Below are 17,964 nucleotides of genomic sequence, written 5' to 3'. Positions count from 1 at the left end.
GGTATGGCTCGGAACTACATATAAAATATGTTTTACTATCATAATACATGCCTTAAAGTTATAAAACCCAACAATCTTTCGAAAAATAATTTTATCCCGACATTTGTTCGAAACTGCCCATTGTGCATTCCAAACACCAAACAGGGTGGGGGAGTGGGAGGAGTGGGCAAGGTAGTGAGAGGTCCCCTTTCGAAGCTTAACTACTGGGTAGGGGCAGCCAATCCGCCCACCGCCCGCTCGCTCAGCTCGCTCTCCTGCACGCGAAGCGACAAGGTTTGACACGTGAAAGCACCGGCAACGCGGGGGTAGGGAAAGAAAACAAACAGCGAAGGAAAACCTTTCAGCACAGCCCCGAGAGATTATGATGGAACCGGCGGACAGACGGCCCGGTCTACGATCAGTCCGTTGTCAACAGTCGTCCGGAACGGATCGGTTTTCAGCCCGCTCTCTCGCTGATTAATAGCCGTGTGCGCGCGTTAGTCGTTCGTTCGACGTTTGTGGTTTAGAAGACCATTACACACCATAGATACACCCGGTAGGGATAGGTGTGCGAGTGCTTGTACGTGTGTGTGTGTTTGTGATTTTTTAAATTGAATAAAACGGGAAGTTTTTCTTAATATTAAGTACCATACCGTAACGCCGAATCAATGGCCGCATCGCCGACCATACAAAAACGCCGAATCAATGGCAATTTGAAGTGCGTGGAAAATGGTGTGATGAAATGAAAATTCATTAAGAGTGTGTGTGTGATCAACCCAACATAAGAGGCAAATGAAAACCCCACCTTTCGGCAGGAAAAAGAGCCATGAAACCCCCATCGGTGTGTCTTGGCAGCGCTGGGGACGTTTATTAAACATTAGCCCATCCTTTCGTTGTAATTACCATTCCTAATCAACTTCCCCGCAAGGCTTCAGCCATTGATGCAAAAAGGAGTTTGGCGTCCTGTTTGTGACTTTAAGCATGCAGTAACGTATCAGCACACCCATCGCGCAACTGCGTAAGCGCGCGTCGAATGCGAATCCTTAGAAACGGGATTTCATTTCCTCGCACAAAGCGTCTGTTCCATGTGTGCCGCGGTGTTCAAGTGTTCGGTCGAGCCCCGTGCCGTGAAACGGTTAATTGAGCAGTGATTCAAACGCCATGTCGTCGTGTGCTTGAGAAGTGTAATGGCATTCACTACTTTGCGGAAGCATCATCAGCCACAGAAACCGTGTGACGCGAGCTCCAAAGACAGTCTTTAAGCACATTTCACACCATTGACGTCGCTTCACAGATGTTGTTAATCGCTCTAGAGAGAGAGAGAGAGAGAGAGAGAGAGAGAGAGAGAGAGAGAGAGAGAGAGAGAGAGAGAGAGAAAGAGCTTGGAATGCCGCAGGGAGCAGGAGTTTGTGTCTAGAACATTCCAACGATCATGGACGGCAAGATCAACGATGATCTGCTGTCGCTGCTGCTGCTGCTGCACCATTGCCCTAAGGATTCGCTCGGTTGGTTGAATTTCAAATGAGCACACACCTCGGGCTCCACCATCTCTCTCTCTCTCTTCCCGAGTACGGCCCCCAAAACGCTGGTGGTAGACGCTGTGTGCATTTGCATTGTAAGGTTTGACACGGGACAACTATCCCCTACCCTCCAAAGGTGGACTCTCCCACCGATCATTCAAAAAGATGGTGGTGTGTGTGAAATTCGACAGCACTTTTTGATGACGGTTATGAGGGACGTGAGCACATCGATCCTTCCAAATGCGCAAACGATTTATACATTTAAATATAAAAAGCGGAACGTACGCTGACTACAGTCGTGCGTAGCCTGACATCGTCCCTTTTGGGACGAGTGAGGGGATGCTGCGTGCCATTGTATGACGTCCGTGTCGTGATGGAACCGAAAATAAGATGCCGAGGCGTCTCCAAGACAACAGCAGCTCATAAAGTATATAAAGGCAGTGATGGATTTACATATCCTTCTACCACTCGACCATCCCGCTAAAGGTTGCTATGGTTGATAGCGGAAAAAAGGTCGTCGCTCACAGCCGAGGGACCGATCGCGGCTGCATTCTAATGCGATCTTTGTTCGTTTCTGTCCAGTTTTGATATCAAGCTAAACCCATTACTGGCTGAGACATCATGCCACATCATCATTTCAGACCGCACACCGTTGGCTATTTATATCTCATCCCTTGCGCTGCGCTTTTACTTTCAACAATAGCAATACACGGTCGGCTACAATTGTTTGTTCAACTTTTCGCTTTCATGATGTTTCAAAATAGAACGACACTTTTCGACTTCCTCCTGCCGGACATTACGCCCTTCCAAGCAAGGAGCAAGGAAAACAACCCACCGGATACAATGTTAGGGCGGAGGTAGCTACGCATTTATGGCATAATTCCACCCCCTATCGACCTCCGCCATGCGTGTTGGAAAGTTGGACACAGCGGGTATGATAGCGTTCATAACACTGTACCCAGCCACACCACTACAGCATCACGAGCTGTATCGACAAAATCGGTAAAATTACCCTTGGCATGCTCAAGTGTTCCAATTGTGCTCTCCATCCGGATCCCTAGATGGGACGTGAAATTATACATACGTGGGTGTGTGTGTGTGTGTGAGATACTGACCAAGTTTTTTAACCCACCCACCCTTGCTACATGCATCACTTGCAGGGACAGAGTGGAAAAAAGTGGTGTGGTGAGTAGCGGGACACAGCTATAGCTTTACGCGCACGTTTTCCAACCAACGCTACGTTACCTAACGACGCGCCACGGGGGGAATGGAGAAGGGTCACGAAATAGAGCATAGACTCAGATTACGAGGAAAAGCGATAGAACGACGCACCATACGGGGGTAAGGGGAGGTCGGAAAAACTGGTGCAAATGGAGAAGCCTGGTGTGGAGCGCACGGAAACGCAAAGGGACAGCGTTGCGGCTCGGCCCCGAGAAAATTGTCTGCACAAGCAAGCAGGGATCTGGGCCTGCGGACAAAACAAAAACAGCCGAAGGGAGGGCTACCATTGCCACATTGTTGGAATACAATTTCATTCGACTGACGGTGAAGAATGTTTTCATCGAACCGGGACGAAGATATTGCGGCACTATTTTAAACGCAAGGACACAATCGACATGCTGGATTCAGGTGGATTCATTGAAGAAACTTTCAATTGATTTATTTCAAGATCTAGGCCGAAATAGTGAACCTCACTTACTTCAGAACAGGTTATTCATATCCAGGACACATTTGTGTATTGCTGAAGTGGTAGTGGAGAATGGAGGACAGACTTTTGTACAATTTTTGGGAACAGATGAGTGCTCTCGAGAAAACTCACCATCTTCGGCACTGTTTCGCATAACAGCATGCCTTTAACAAGCTAGTTTTACAGCGTTTTGCAGGAGTTTTCATAGTTGTGGGACACTTCGTTAACTTTTTGTTATGTGAAGTGAACTTCATATAATGGAAATTGGACTCTATGGTACCCGTTTTGGACAGGCTTCTTGGAAATTCCTATTGGATTTGGTGGTTGGATGGTGCTATAAGGTCCAATTCGAATCACATTAAGTTCATAGCACTTAAGAAAGATAACCCTGTAAAAGTCGTTTGCTAAAGACATCACAACATCTATTGTAACTCGTTATGCGTTACGTTATGTGACTTGAGGGACGCTTCCCCCGTAACGCTCCGTTTGGATCGATCAGCTGAACTTGAAATCGCTACTTAATCGCACATCTTCCCACCGATCTTCCATTAGAACATGCTCTGGCGTTCTGGCCTGTGCGCCCTGCAGCACACCAACACAACTACCGGTGTCTGTGTTCGGGCCTAACAATGGCCGCCCGTTACGACACTCTCGTGGTGCAACATGTGACTTTCCGGTGCATGACAATGAAAGACACCGATGGTAGTGGTGGTGGTGGTATAGGGTGTGTTTTTATGGAGACCACCCCCACCACTACCGGACCCTTCAGCTACCCCCCACTCAGCACACACACCGAGGGATGGTGTTGGACGGGTTGCTTACCATACCACGTAATCGATCGTGTGTGCTGCTATAGGCTCACTAAGTGTCTTACACCGTGAGGAGGTATGCGTAACGCTAGCCCCGGCGCGCTGTTTGCAATCGCTCGCTCACACGTTCTACGCCATGCTGTTCCCATCGTTCCCTCCCCAAGTTCTACACTTCACCCGGCTAGACTTTCATTTTGTACACCGTGGCTCTCTGTGTGTGTGTATGTGTGTGAGGGGTTTTTTTCTTTCAACTGCAGTAAGTCCCCAGGGTAGAGAAGGAACGGAAGAGCCCCCGCGTTGTACACTTTGGTCAGCAAAATCGAGGGCAAATTTGCTCCATTCCTGGGTGATCCGGACAAAAAAGGGAAAAGAGAAGCAGCTTAGAGTTTGATATGTGTGTGTGTTATGATGATGAACGTTTGCCGCTTACGCATACCACCCTCTCCCTCTAGTGAGCTTCTCTGGCAGCAATCGAAAGGCAGTATTGCCTGCCTAGTAACTAGTCAACGGTCGTACAGTGGCCGTAACGGATGTGCATTCAGCACCCTCAAAGCAAAGTGTATCCTGGGTGCAATTTTCTAGCTTAGTTTCCAAGTGAATACAATCCAGATAGCACAGCCATTATTATACATCAGCATGTGCTATATTGTAATTTGAGTAAGTTTACCACACAAAAAAAACAACAAAAAGAAATAAACCATTTCTGTAAAAGCAACATATCGGTAACGACTTTCAAACAAGCAAGCTTTTATGCAACATTAAAAATACATTCGCCACTGCACTGGGCCAACACCAAAGCTCCTATGACCTGGGGCAAGAAAATCAAACGCAATTCACCCGCGATTCTGTAATGGTCGCCAGCCGCCGCCCGCCCAACAAACATCCAGCACTATCACCTCTCTACTCTCAGCCGCCATCATCGCGCATCACGGTGGCGCAACGGTGCACTAGAGGACTAGCGCGCGAGCGAGGGTAACCTCGGACAGCGGTAAACAACGGCGACGGCACATGCCGCGACATGTGAGAACGATGCGCGAATGACGCCGCACCACGCACCCATACAGCTGGAAACAGACACAGTATCATCATCACCACCACCACCACCACCGATCAAGTGTGTTGTACAGCGGCAAATGCAAATAAAAGTGCTGCTAGCGCTAGTGCAATTGCGCTGGGGGCTCTGCTATCGCGTTTGTTCGGATGCGGTATGCGGTATAGAGTGGAAAAAAGGTGGCTTTTGTTCGTTTGTGATAGTTACAACAGGTGGCACACGCAAAGCGTTCGCGACGTTGGTGCAATCAGTGTGAAGGTTAATCGTTTAAATTTGTGATAAAATATATTTCAAATGTGTTGCAAAACGCAAAAACATCAACAGAACAGTGAATAAGTCGTGTCGTGTTCACGTGTTTCCTGTGTGATCTAGGTAGAGCACTACACACATTACACTACTTCCTGATACGTCCGCCCCATCTTCTAATCAAAGAGTGCACACAGAAAACGTACATTGCTGTGTCTGCGCTTGTGTGCTGATTGTGTGGGTGTGTTGTGGTAGAAAAATGGACCTTATTGGAGAATCGCTCAATCACTTTAAAGCGCCGGAAAGCATCCTGCAATGTATGCACTCAGTGTTTAATGAAAGTGTGCTTACTCTGTGGAAGAAACACTTCAGATGCCTTTTCCTCCATTCGTTGCCATTAAAACGCTCAACTAATCAAACCAATCTGTGTGGCTATTCTTGTTCCTATCGTACCCAACCCTTTTCTAATATAGCTAAGCAGAACCAGACATACGGTAGCCGCGTGCCGAGGTGCAGTGCAGTGCGTTTTAATGTTTAACAGTGTACCGTACAATCCCGAGTGCGAAGTGGTCGTACGCTTACGACAAACACATAACTCTAGTGTAATTTTACACTAGTGAGTGAGCAGTGATTTTTATTTTCAGGAAGAAACGATAGTGCAAGCAATAGAAATCGCCTGATCAGGGCAGCACACAAAATGTCCACCACCGGCATGGAGAACCTTGAGGGTGCGGACTCGACGCACAACACCAAGGTGTCCGATTCCGCTTACTCCAACAGTTGCAGCAACAGCCAGTCGCAAAGGAGGTGAGTCGATCTTTGCTTGAAATGTGTATCTTGAGCTTTTACTGTAAAGTAATAGCATTTACATAACAGGTCTGCGGGGAATGCACCTGAGTGGTCCACCTGAGAGCAATGCACGGGCATTTCTGTTTTATGTCAAACTTTTTTTTTATATATTTATAGTACAATATTGACCCTAGTTTTATCGCTAACGTGATTTCTTAAGGCCGGGCTACATTGATCGTACTCTCTGGTGTAATTTTGATTTTCACTAGCGCACCTGGCGGGGGCTGACCGAAGCATTTTTCCAAACAATTTGGAGCCGCTTCAGAAAATATGTATTTTTTCCATGTTTTTAACTTAATTTGGACGAGAAAAGTTTTGTAAAAGGTAGATGCACATGTCTTGCACGCATTGCATCCATTTTCATGGCAAAAAACGATTCAAAAACTACTTAATTTTGAGATTCGGCACGACCATTCCCTCGATGATCAAAAAAAGCTTCCAACAGCCGCCGCCAGATGCGCTAGTGAAAATCAAAATTACACCAGAGATTACGATCAATGTAGCCCGGCCTTTAGTTATCTGCGTTGTTGGGCATCCAGAGGGCGCCACCTTTCAGTTTTTTTTAAATGATTTTTCTTGTGAAAGGACCGTGCCCCCATACGTAGGACTGACTATCCTGCTATGGGTAATCAATAAGTCACTGAAAGGCTCTTATATGTTCAGCTTTGCTCTTTACATTATCCTTTCCATTATCTTATATTCAAATTGCTTTAATTCTTGGAGGTGGCAAAAGGGCATCGAAATGATTTCACAGAAGTTCAAGCAGAAGTTCAAGCTAAACTAGAGTTCAGAGTACATAGAAACAACAGAAAGCTTCAGGAAAAAATGCACTCTGTCATGTATTATAAAATAACACAAGTATTATAAAGCATTATAAAGTTTTTTTTCTGTGCATTTTGGATAATGGCTTTCATGTTTAAAACATGATGTCTTTTGAAAATATCAATAAAATCAAATTTCAAACACTACACATACACACATCTTGGTTTAAGTTAAAACTTAAAGACCGAGGCCATACACACCGAAGAATCACAGTAACGAAAACGAAATGATAACCGAAAAATAATGCTTATCAATATCCACAACTAGAGGCGTTACGAGGCGTTACATTTCATCTGTCATATGTTTCGTTACAGTACTTGGTGCGTTTTAATAGTTTTCCATTTTTTGCAACAAAAACTTTCAACCAATTCAACGAAAATATTAATGAACGGTCAAATCGTAAAACAATTGCAACAAATTTAAGCAAACACTGCAAAATCCTTGTGAAGCCTTGTGTTATTTCTCAGTTCTTGAATTACACACGAGTTCTGGGAAAGTTCCATTTTACAGTATGGAACCTCGTTATATTTTAGTATTAATTACGTAAATCATGCAAGCGAGCAATTAGAAAGAAAAGTTTTTATTTTGTTTAACATGGAAGGCTTAACTAAAAATGACTGTCGAAACACATACTTTATTTTCAAAAGCCGAGCAGAAATACTTTTGTATGTAAGAGAGCAGCACCAGCAGCGTAATGACATGGGTGACAACAACTGGTACAAACACACCATCATTCACCAAAAAAACAAAACGTATTAACAGCAGCAGAGCATCCAGCTTTCGTAAATAAAAAAAGACCCATCAAGCAGCCCCTAACGCCGCTGGCAGACACGTTTCGGAAGCCCGTTTCCACGGGACTCGTGTCACGTGTTGTGGCGTTGACGAAGTTTTTGCTCTGCTCCGCTCTTTAGAGAAGGACGCGTATTGCATGTGTTTGGTGCCGCGCAAACGCCACCCGCAATCGCTAGATGTGACACGATTGCGATGAAGATTTCCCAAAGTTAACTTTTAAATACGTTAACGCGAAATGACGTGCGCATGAAACAAATTAGAAACAGGGGAGGACACTTTCTTTACCTAAAACCCCATTTCATAGCACCATCATTCAAATGCAATTTTCTTAGGTGTTTCTTGTTCAATTCGCTTCATTAAACTCCCCGCTTTGAAATGTCGTTTTCTTTTCTGAGCAAAAAAAAAGCATTCCGCAAAAATCATTCACAAATTACACCTTCGCTCGATTTTTTCCGGAACCCATTTTGCACTCCCAAACCAACGTTGCTAACCGTGCTTGACATTTAACGTTCCCTCTTTTCAGCGGCAGCTCCAAGTCACGCCACAGTGGCAGCAACTCGTCCGGCAGCAGCGGTTACGGCGGCAAGGCGTCGACGCAGGCCAGCAGCATTGCGCCGCTGCCCCAGGCGGCAGCCAAGCGCACCAAGGACAAGGAGCGCAAGAAGAAGAAGCTAAAGACGTCCACCGACAGTGGCACCGTACCGGCACCGAACGGTTCCGCCGGTCCCGGTGGCGTTACGGCCGGCACGGCACCAAACGCAGCCGGCACGGTTGCCAACGCGAACGCCGTCAGCGATGTCGAGCAGCAGACGCTGGCAGCCGGTGGCTGCGGTGAGCCAGAACCAATGGAAACGACCACCGGCAATTCCTCCGTCGCCAGCGTATCGGGCGAGCTGGGTGCCGTTGGTGCCGGAGCTGGAGGAATGCAGTCGGCGAGCCACGGTGGCGAGTCGAATGAGCATCACGAGCTGGGCACGGTCAGCGGGGGCAATGGGACAGCCGAGCTGGTCAGCGTGGAGGTGGCGGCCGCAGCCGCCGTGGCGCAGATTATTAATGAAGAAAACAGTAAGTCCAGTCCACACTAGTGTTGTGTTTCATGAATCTTTCGTTGGGATTTATTCGCTTAAATCTTCGAATCGAAACTCCAAAAATTCATGAATCCCTAAAGATTCATCAATCTGTAGAGATTCATGGAACATTGGTTAACTCGCACGACCTAACAATATGCCCGTCGTGGGTTCAAAAGCCTCGCCTTGACCATATATTCGTAGCAAGGACAATTCTATCCGGCTGCTTGTTACTTGCTAAATAGTCGCAATTCTTTGAATAAGCTGGTAGGACCACGTAGGTCGTTACGCCAAGAAGAAAAGGAAGAAGCTCAAGCTCTATAAATCTTTCGACATTCATAAATCCGTAGAGCAAGCTCTATAAATCTTTTGACATTATTCAATCCGTAGAGATTCGTGAGCTTTTGAGATGCATGTATCATCTGAGATCTTCATTAAGATTTCATGTATCTTTTGAGAGATCGAATCTTGAGAATCGTTTTATTCAAGAATCGTTCCAGATTCAATTTGAATCAAAAGACTAATGAATCTTTGACCCATGAAGATCTCATCAATCTGAATCTGAATCAGATTCCCCCAGCACTAGTCCACACATACCAAATATGCTGGTTCAATTGAACGCTTACTAACACACTGTATGTTGTCCTTCCCTAATGTGTCCTTGCAGCTAAAGATGACCGCAAACACCTGTCGCAGGAACAGCTGCATCGTGCGGGTGGTGGTGGAACGCATGACGGTCGGCAGAAGAGTCTGGTCGCGCAAAGCATTCTGCCTGGGCCGGCGCCACTACCAGCCGGTGTTGCCTCGATCGTGAATTCGATCGCGACCGGTGCCGGACTAAGAACTGGATCCGTGTCCAGCAGTGGCACACTGCTGGGAGTGGTACAGCAGCAGCAGCAGCATCAACAACACCAGCAGCAGCAACAGCAACAGCATCACGGTGGGTTAAATCAATGCCAACAGAAGCAAACGCAGCATCATCATCATCACCATGGCGCCCATCAACATCCCAAGCAGCAGCATTCCTCTATGCAGGATCCATCGCTGGCGAACCAAAAGCATGTGCCACAGCAGCACTCTGCCCAACAGCCACATCATCAACAGCAGCAGCCGCTGGATAAGCAGCACCTGCAACCCCAACAGCAGCCGCAGCAGCAGCAGCAGCAGCAACAACAACAACAGCAAGCCCAACCACAATCAAACACTCCGCGCACCAACAAGCCGGACGTGGAGGATGGCTTCTGCTGTGTTATCTCGATGCACGACGGGGTCGTGCTGTTCACCACGCCGAGCATTACGCACAGCCTCGGCTTCCCCAAGGACATGTGGCTCGGCCGATCGTTTATCGACTTTGTGCATCCGAAGGATCGGGCCACGTTTGCGAGCCAGATCACGTCCAAGGTGGTGGTGCCGCTCGGCGAATCGAAAAGCGGCCAGAAGGATCAGAAAAACTCACTGTACGTGATGCTGCGCAAGTACCGGGGGCTCAAGACGGCCGGCTTTGGCGTTACCAAAACGACGGTCAACTACGAACCGTACCGGCTGGTGCTGACGTTCCGCGAGGCACCGGCAGAGAATGCGGAGATCATAAGCGGCCGCAGCATACTGCTGATCATCTCGGCCACCCCGGTCAAGAGCGTGTACAAGGAGCCGAACGAGTCGCTGTGCGAGCGGGACCTAAAGTTTAGCACGCGCCACACCACGTCCGGGGTGCTGAGCTACGTCGATGGCAATTCGGTCGAATCGATCGGCTACCTGCCGCAGGACATTCTAGGGCGCTCCATCATGGAGCTGTACCATCCGGACGATATGCCGATCCTGCGCAAGGCGTACGAAACGGTCATGGTGAAGGGGCAGACGGCCGGGGCTTCGTTCGTCAGCCAGCCGTACCGGTTTCTGGTGAACAACGGGTGCTACATCGTGCTGAGCACCGAGTGGACCAGCTTCGTGAATCCGTGGTCGCGCGAGCTGGAGTTTGTGATCGGGCACCATCGCATCCTGCAGGGGCCGTCGATAGCGGACGTGTTTGCCGTGTCGCCGTTCTACTGCCAGACGCAGAACCAATTCTCCGACGACACACTCAAGGAGGCGAAGATGGTGGAGGAGCAGATACTGCGCCTGCTGAAGGAACCGGTCGCCAAGCCGTCGGACATGGTGAAGCAGGAGGTGTCGAAGCGGTGCAAGGCGCTCGCCTCGTTCATGGAGGAGCTGATGGACGAGGTGGCCCAGCCGGAGCTCAAGCTGAACCTGCTGAACGAGTCGGACTTTACGTTCTCGGAGCGGGACTCGGTGATGCTGGGCGAGATATCGCCGCACCACGAGTACTTCGACAGCAAGAGCTCGTCGGAGACGCCGCCGAGCTACAACCAGCTGAACTACAACGAGAACCTGCAGCGGTTCTTCGACAGCCGGCCGGCCATGAACATCGAGGAGCAGATGAAGATGGACTCGTCCGGCGGCACGAACACGGAAACGATCGGGGACGAGCAGCAGTCGCACGCGGTCAGCCCCAACCAGCGCGGGTTTAGTGCGAGCGGCGGCGGGGGCAGCGGCGGGTCGGCGGGAAATTTTAGCTCCGAAAGCAACGCGCAGATGGACAGCACGACCAACACGACCAGCAACACGGGCGGGACGGGCGGGACGGGCACGTCGTCCGGCGGCGGGGGCAGCTTCCAGCCGCCGACGCTGACGGAGGAGCTGCTCTGCAAGCACAACGAGGACATGCAGAAGGTGATGCTGAAGAAGCACCGGGAGGCGCGGATGGTGGCGCGCGGCACCGACAAGAACAAGAAGGGCCCCCCGGACAAAGCCGGGTACGGGGGCGGCGCGGTCGGGCACGGGGTCAAGCGGGGCTCGTCCCACTCCTGGGAGGGGGACGCACACAAAACGATCAAGCACCAGCACAACCCGGACGGGGGCGGTTGCTCCGCGATGCTGCAGCAGCAGCAGCAGCAGAAGATGGGCCCGGTGGCGCCACACGCCTTGCAGCAGCAGCTGCTGATACAGCAGCAACACCAGCAACTGCAACAGCAGCAGCAACAGCAGCAGCAGCAGCAACAACAGCAAGCTCAACAGCAGCAACAGCAACTGCAGCAGCAACAGCAGCAACAGCAGCAGCAGCTTTACCAGCAAACGAACATGCACATGCACTACAAGACGCAGCACGTCTCGCAACAGCTGCAGTACCATCACGCACTACAAGGCCAGGGGTCGGCCGCACTGCAGCAGACGGGCGGAGGGATGCAAACCCACCTCCAACAGCAGCAGCTGCTCCATCATCAACAGCATCAGCAGCAGCAGCAGCAGCAGCAGCACCAGCACCTTTCCCATCCCGCGCCTAGCCAGCAGCAGCAGTATCCGTACCAAAGCCCGTACCACAACAACGGTCCGGTGCAGTCGACCGTCGCGGGCGAAAGCCTCCTCGCCGGTGGGAGCAACCAACGCTCCACCTTCACGACACCCTCGATACTCGCGCCCCAGATGGCGTACGGGGGAGCACACACCACCGGCAGCAGCCTGACCGGGCGCACCGGCGACCTCTGGCCACCGTTCAGCGTGAGCGTCACGACGATGCAAGCGTCGGCCGGGGCCGGTTCCAGTGCCGCCAGCTTCGTACCATCGCACAGCATATTTCCCACCCTGTACTACATCCCGGCGGCGGCGGCGGCCGCAACGGCCGCACCCCAGCCCGCCCCGATCACCGTACCGTACATGGCGGCCGGTGTCATGTATCCGCATCCGCAGCTCTACCACCAGCAGTCGCTCCTGTACCCGCCGATGATGTACCACGCGATGCCTTACCAGCCGCTTCCACCACCGTGCGGGCTTGACAGTGACACCCGAAATGTAAGTGGCCCGGGGTAGTGAAACAAAAGCGAAACCAAAGTGACACACATACACACACACATTCACACAAGTTCACACAAAACCATGCGCACACACACACACACACACACACGCACACATGCTCTTCATCATCAACAACAACAAACAACAAACAACAACAACATCAACAACAACCACCACCACCACCATCATCACCCCCCGACACGTGTGTCACGGCAAGAGGTCGGCGCCAAGAGGGCCGCCAGCCCACAAGTGGTTGCCTCCTGCTGCCTGGGTTGCTTCCGGCATCCAACCAGTTTCGTGGGGACGGATGGGGACGTCAAAAAACGGGGAGGAAGCGGCCACCCCGCCCCGCGTATCAAATTGCGTACGAGAATATGAGGTAAAAACAATCCTGATGAGGAGCGCACTTTCGCTTCGTGGCGCGCAGGCGATGGTCGCTACATACATTTAAGGATGCTTAGGCCGGGACTCTCGAACGGTGTGTAGGAGAGGCCCGGGGAGAGTGCTGTAGAACACTCATTGCAGACACTACACTCTCGGGTGAAATATCTGTACGAACTGTTTCTATTTTCTAGGAGCAGCATCGGCAACAGGGGCATGCAGAATTTCTAATGGTAGATTCGGTTCACTGGTGATTTTTTCCCCGCTTTAGGTGCAGATTTGGTCGGGTTCGTCGCTTGGTACTGCTGCTGAGCACTGTGCTGCGGATGACATTGGCGCACTTGCATTGATCTTTCCCCTGTCCGAGACCGTGGGTTTTGTGGACCCCGGGGCGTCGTAAAGGCAACCGTTGAAACGTCCCAAGATCCTTGCACTAATCCCCATTTCTTCATATGCCATCCCTTCCCCGTAGCATCAACACCAGCAGCACCAGCAACAGCAGCAACAGCAGCAGCAGCAGCAACAGCAGCAGCAGCAGCAACAACAACAACGACAGCAACAACAGCAGCAACAGGCACAACGACTTCAACCCCAGCCCGGCCACACCACGTCGACTGGCGGTCCCGGGCCAGCAGCCCCCGGCGGGATGTCGGTCGGTCTCGGACAACCGGCGACCGGCGGTCAGTCTTCCGCACAATCGGCCGAGGTGCCAGGTGTGCCGACCAACGCTGGCAGTGGTGGTGGCAAACATCCGGCACACATGACCGTGCCACCGTCGGCCGGTAGCGGTTCCCAATCGCAAACACCCTTCCAGCGTCCGTCCTCGCAGGCCACTTCGGTCAAAGCGGAACCGGGTTCGGCATTGGGCAGCATCGCGTCCGCTTCGATCGTCGTCAATCGGGTGAGTAGTGTAGTGGTGTGCAGTGGCGGATTAACACGAGTGAAGGCCCTAAGCGATCACACGAATGTAGGCCATTTTGTAGTGTTGAGCGAGAAATAGTAAGAGGAATTCTAAACAAGAGAAGGACTGAGAAGCAAATTTAAATAAGAGCAGAGGGTGGGTCCCTTTTTCGGCTCCCACGCGGCCGCTTAGTTTGCTTAGTGCGTAATCCGCCCCTGGTGGTGTGTTCTCCGGAACGCAACTACGACTCCGATACGATTCAGGCTATTGTTAGTTTGATTCAAATTCCGACAAAAACCACTAGATCCGCCCGGAGTAGGGGTCACTTGGAGTCGTTTAGAATCGGAGCCATCCGAAGTCTAAGTCGTCCGGAGTCATCCGGAGTCGGAGCCCACTTCTTAAACAGGCCTTTCGTTCAAAGACTGGAAGTTTGAGTCGCCCAGAGTCAGTAGGAGTCGGATATTAAATGCCTGACCACAAAACATTGCAAATTGCAAACATTGCTTCGGACTACTACGAATGACCCCGGAATACTCTGAATGACTCCGGACGGCTCCAGAAGATTTCAAACGGCTCCGAATAGTGCTGAGCAGTACCTCCCGGAGTCGGATTGGAGTTGAATCTAGATTTTTGGCAACTTTACTCATAACTAGAGTAGTGGTGACAAGTCGTCTCATACGCGGCACACAAAAGCAGCACATTCCTGCCCCCCTCTTCTCATGTTCTCCCGTGTTGTGTGCTCTCCGTCTTCCGCAGGCTTTTTCGGAATCATCCAAGAAGGATCTCACCGATTCACCGCTCATCTCCAACGTCGACTGCACGGACTGTGCGCTGGACGAGGTGCACGACAAGCACTGCGATACGACCGCGACCGGCATTGACCGGCGGGTGAATGGCGCTGGCACACGGCGCACCGGCTCCGGCCAGGTGGATAAGCTCCCGATGGGCACCGGGATCGGTGGCACGGCCGGCAACAACGGTGGTGATCGCAATGGAGGAGGTGGTGGCGGTGGCGGCGTCGTCGGACTGGGCGAGGTCAGCGACGATATGGACGAGTCCAGCTTTTCCAGTTTCTACTCGAGCTTCCTCAAGACGGACAACTCGTCCGAGGGACAGAACGGTGCGGAGCGGAAAGAATCGAGCGAGATGTGCTGGGAGAGTGGTTCGAACAATGCCACGTCCACCACCAACCGGATGCACGTGGATGGCGACGGGTCCGGCAATCAGGCTGCGCGTGACCGGGGCGGCAATGGGAATGGGGCGGGCGACGGTACGGGCACGCTGGTGCGGCCCAGCGGTGCCAAGCGGCGCCCCAATCCGCCCTGGCTCGATAACGTCTGCCAGACAAAGGATCTCATCTATCGGTATCAAATTAACGAACGGTCGCTCAAGGAGCTGCTGGATTCGGATAATTTGGCGTTGAAAAAAATCAGCCAGGTAATGATGCACGCAGCGCACAAACAGTACCATACCAATCAATGATGCTTACACGCAAGAGTATTTTCCCTTTTACCGTTTTCTTCCGCGACAGCCCATCCTGGTAAACGATCAGCTGGGTCAGCTGTACCTGGATCTCGAGCTGGAGGGCCTGTCGGCGAAGCTGTCGCTGAGCGAGGCGACCTCCGGCAGCAGCAGCGACGACTGCGACACCAAGGACAAAGCCAAAGTGAACAAGCGCAACATGAAGTACAGCAAGCTGGTGATGATCTACGAGGAGAATGCACCGTTTCCACCGCCGAACGATTCGGAACCGTAGTCCCGTGCATGCCGCCATGGCCGGCAGTGGTCTATGCCAGTATTCTAGTTTCCGCGTTCGATTCCGCGGTTACACACAGAAACATGCACCTAACACATAGAACAAAATGAGGATGATAATATAGATAGATAAAAATGAGGGGGAGGAAGAAGCTAGAGAGATTGTTACAGGGTGGGGAAAGATCGCTTTTGTGCATTTGATGCATTTTTTTACAACAAAAGACAAATAATGTTTTAGAAAATCGTACGTTCCTAAACGTTAGTTTACCTTTGTATGGAAGAGTTTTAAATAGTACTAAGTATTCAATAAAACAAGTGTCATTTTTAAACGTATCATCTTGCCCATTCTTTAGCCTTTCTTTTTGCGTTTTTTCTTCAGCTTGGAAGAATCCTCACGCTCCCCGTTACGCTTGGTACGTTCGCGAAACTGGCGCAGATCGGAACAGAACAGCACCGTCTGGGCCCAGCCCGCGAAAGGCCCATAAACCTCGCGAAACTTGTCCGCCACCGTGACGTACTGCCGATCGGTCACGTTCTTCGATATGTTCAGCGCCGGCAGGTAATGTTTCGCTAGCTGAAACACGTGCGTATCGACCGGTATGGCCTGCAGGTGCCCCAGCGACATAAGACAGATGCAGTCGGCCACCTTCGGCCCGATGCCGGGCAGCGACACCAGCTCCTTGTGAGCCGCTTTGTAATCCAGCTGGCAGAGCTGCCGGAACCATTCCAGATCGCCGAGCTGAAGAATTTTCTCCGCCGACCGTTGAATGTATTTGGCCCGGTAGCCGAAGCCGAGCTCGCGCAGCTGCCCCTCTACTGTGGGGTCAGCGAGCGAGCTCACCGATGGGAAATTGTAGTAGCAGGTACCTTCGTGTTCGCAGATTTTCTCCCCATAGTTGCGGCAAAGCTTTTCCACCATGTCCGAGATGCTAAACCGAACGAAAGGATGAGTACAAGAATGGTGACATTAACCATTGGAAGGGGGCGCTCAGCACAAAGCGTTCTGCTCTCGTTTGTGTGCTCACCGTGCGATGTTATTGTTCTGCGAACAGATGAAGCAGAACAGATTCTCCACCGGATCCTGATCCAGCTGGCGGACGGCATAGAATTTGGTCGCACTGTTGGCAAAGTGCTCGTGGCACCGGATCCATTGCTGGTACTGCTGCTCGAGGTCTACGTCTAGGCGGAAGTAGATGCGCAGCAGCTGTTCGTAGTAGCTGGCCGGATACAACAACTCTCCCCCGGTGGCATACTCGGACGGTTCGGCCACCTTCAAGCGCACCTCGGCAAGGTTTCGCACATTGCCCGGGGGCTGCTGCGGCTCGGGGATGGGTGATTTTGTTACGTCCCTGTTCGCTTTGTTCGGGTACGGCTGCTCACCGACGATACGGTACTGTAGCTCGCGCTCCGTTTGTCGCAACACCCACACGATGTTGGCAAACACGCCAATGAATTCGGTTTCATGCTGGTCCAATGCGGTAGGTTTATAATTTTTCCAGCTACAAAAACGTGTACAGGCAGGGTTTGTTGAAAATCCGAAGACAACAGTTCGCCGGAGATGATGCTTACCGGAAGCTCTGTCCTCCTAGTAGGGTGGCCTTTAGCTGCAGTTGATTGTAATCGCAAAGTAACGATCGCCACTTGATAGTGGCGGCCATTATCTTGCCAGAGGGTTATGTGCTATCCTCAGAAACTGTTACCACGCAAACGTTGATTTCGATACAAAACAGAACATTTTGCTCTGACTTTTGTTTACGCGCGCGCGCTTGTTCAAATGTCATTTGGCGGAGGACTTTTGTGCAGGGTTGCTTTCCTTGTCAATGTGCGTACTGCACACTGTTCCATCCAGTATGAAAGCCAAAAACTGTTATACGATTTGTTTCTTTGAATAACTGTACAAATCTGTGCTGCTGTACCAGAAATAGATCGAGTTAGTTGAACATTTTCATTTAAAAAATTGAAATACAATAATGTTCATCGCAGAAACTTATAATCTAAGTACGGTTCGTATAATTTCCCTACATAATAATTTTACAGACCACTGTACTAAAACTTACATACTGTGCTACGTTGAGATTGCAGTGGGCAGCTAAAGGTAAATGTTATATTGTGTTTAAAATAACAACAAAAACTATTGTTTTTAAGGTTACCGGATAGAACTAATAAAAACTTAATTGAAAGATTGATTTATCCTTGAAATTTCGTTCTAATTGATACTAGCCCGTTTAAATACGTACAATCTCCCCCTCTCAGCAG

At 50.6% G+C, this 17,964-nt stretch overlaps 2 protein-coding genes across 7 annotated transcripts; one reads left to right on the top strand and one right to left on the bottom strand.

Moving 5' to 3' along the window:
- Positions 1-390: 390 nt before the first annotated feature.
- On the top strand, positions 391-16,041 carry LOC4577060 (uncharacterized). 6 transcript variants are annotated; one of them, XM_061648764.1, is made up of 7 exons: positions 391-535; positions 5,766-6,099; positions 8,279-8,820; positions 9,490-12,668; positions 13,525-13,953; positions 14,710-15,390; positions 15,485-16,041. In XM_061648764.1, the coding sequence occupies exons 2-7, from the start codon at positions 5,990-5,992 to the stop codon at positions 15,707-15,709; spliced, it is 5,166 nt and encodes a 1,721-aa protein (XP_061504748.1). In that variant the 5' UTR covers positions 391-535; positions 5,766-5,989; the 3' UTR covers positions 15,710-16,041. The 6 variants fall into 6 exon arrangements, with proteins under 6 accessions (XP_061504748.1, XP_061504751.1, XP_061504752.1 ...); XM_061648767.1 differs by having other exon boundaries at positions 391-559; XM_061648768.1 differs by lacking the exon at positions 391-535 and adding an exon at positions 617-4,652 and having other exon boundaries at positions 5,937-6,099.
- LOC1281270 (N-glycosylase/DNA lyase) lies at positions 16,030-17,534 on the bottom strand. Its single transcript, XM_321213.6, has 3 exons — positions 17,278-17,534; positions 16,734-17,207; positions 16,030-16,637 (listed from the first exon to the last, which is right to left on the bottom strand). The coding sequence occupies exons 1-3, from the start codon at positions 17,364-17,366 to the stop codon at positions 16,058-16,060; spliced, it is 1,143 nt and encodes a 380-aa protein (XP_321213.5). The 5' UTR covers positions 17,367-17,534; the 3' UTR covers positions 16,030-16,057.
- Positions 17,535-17,964: the final 430 nt, after the last annotated feature.

This window comes from Anopheles gambiae, chromosome 2 (genome assembly GCF_943734735.2).
Source record: "Anopheles gambiae chromosome 2, idAnoGambNW_F1_1, whole genome shotgun sequence".
Taxonomy (NCBI): Eukaryota; Metazoa; Arthropoda; class Insecta; order Diptera; family Culicidae; genus Anopheles; species Anopheles gambiae.
The sequence above is the reverse complement of the archived record's forward strand: the minus strand, read 5'-3'. Positions and strand labels throughout refer to the sequence as shown.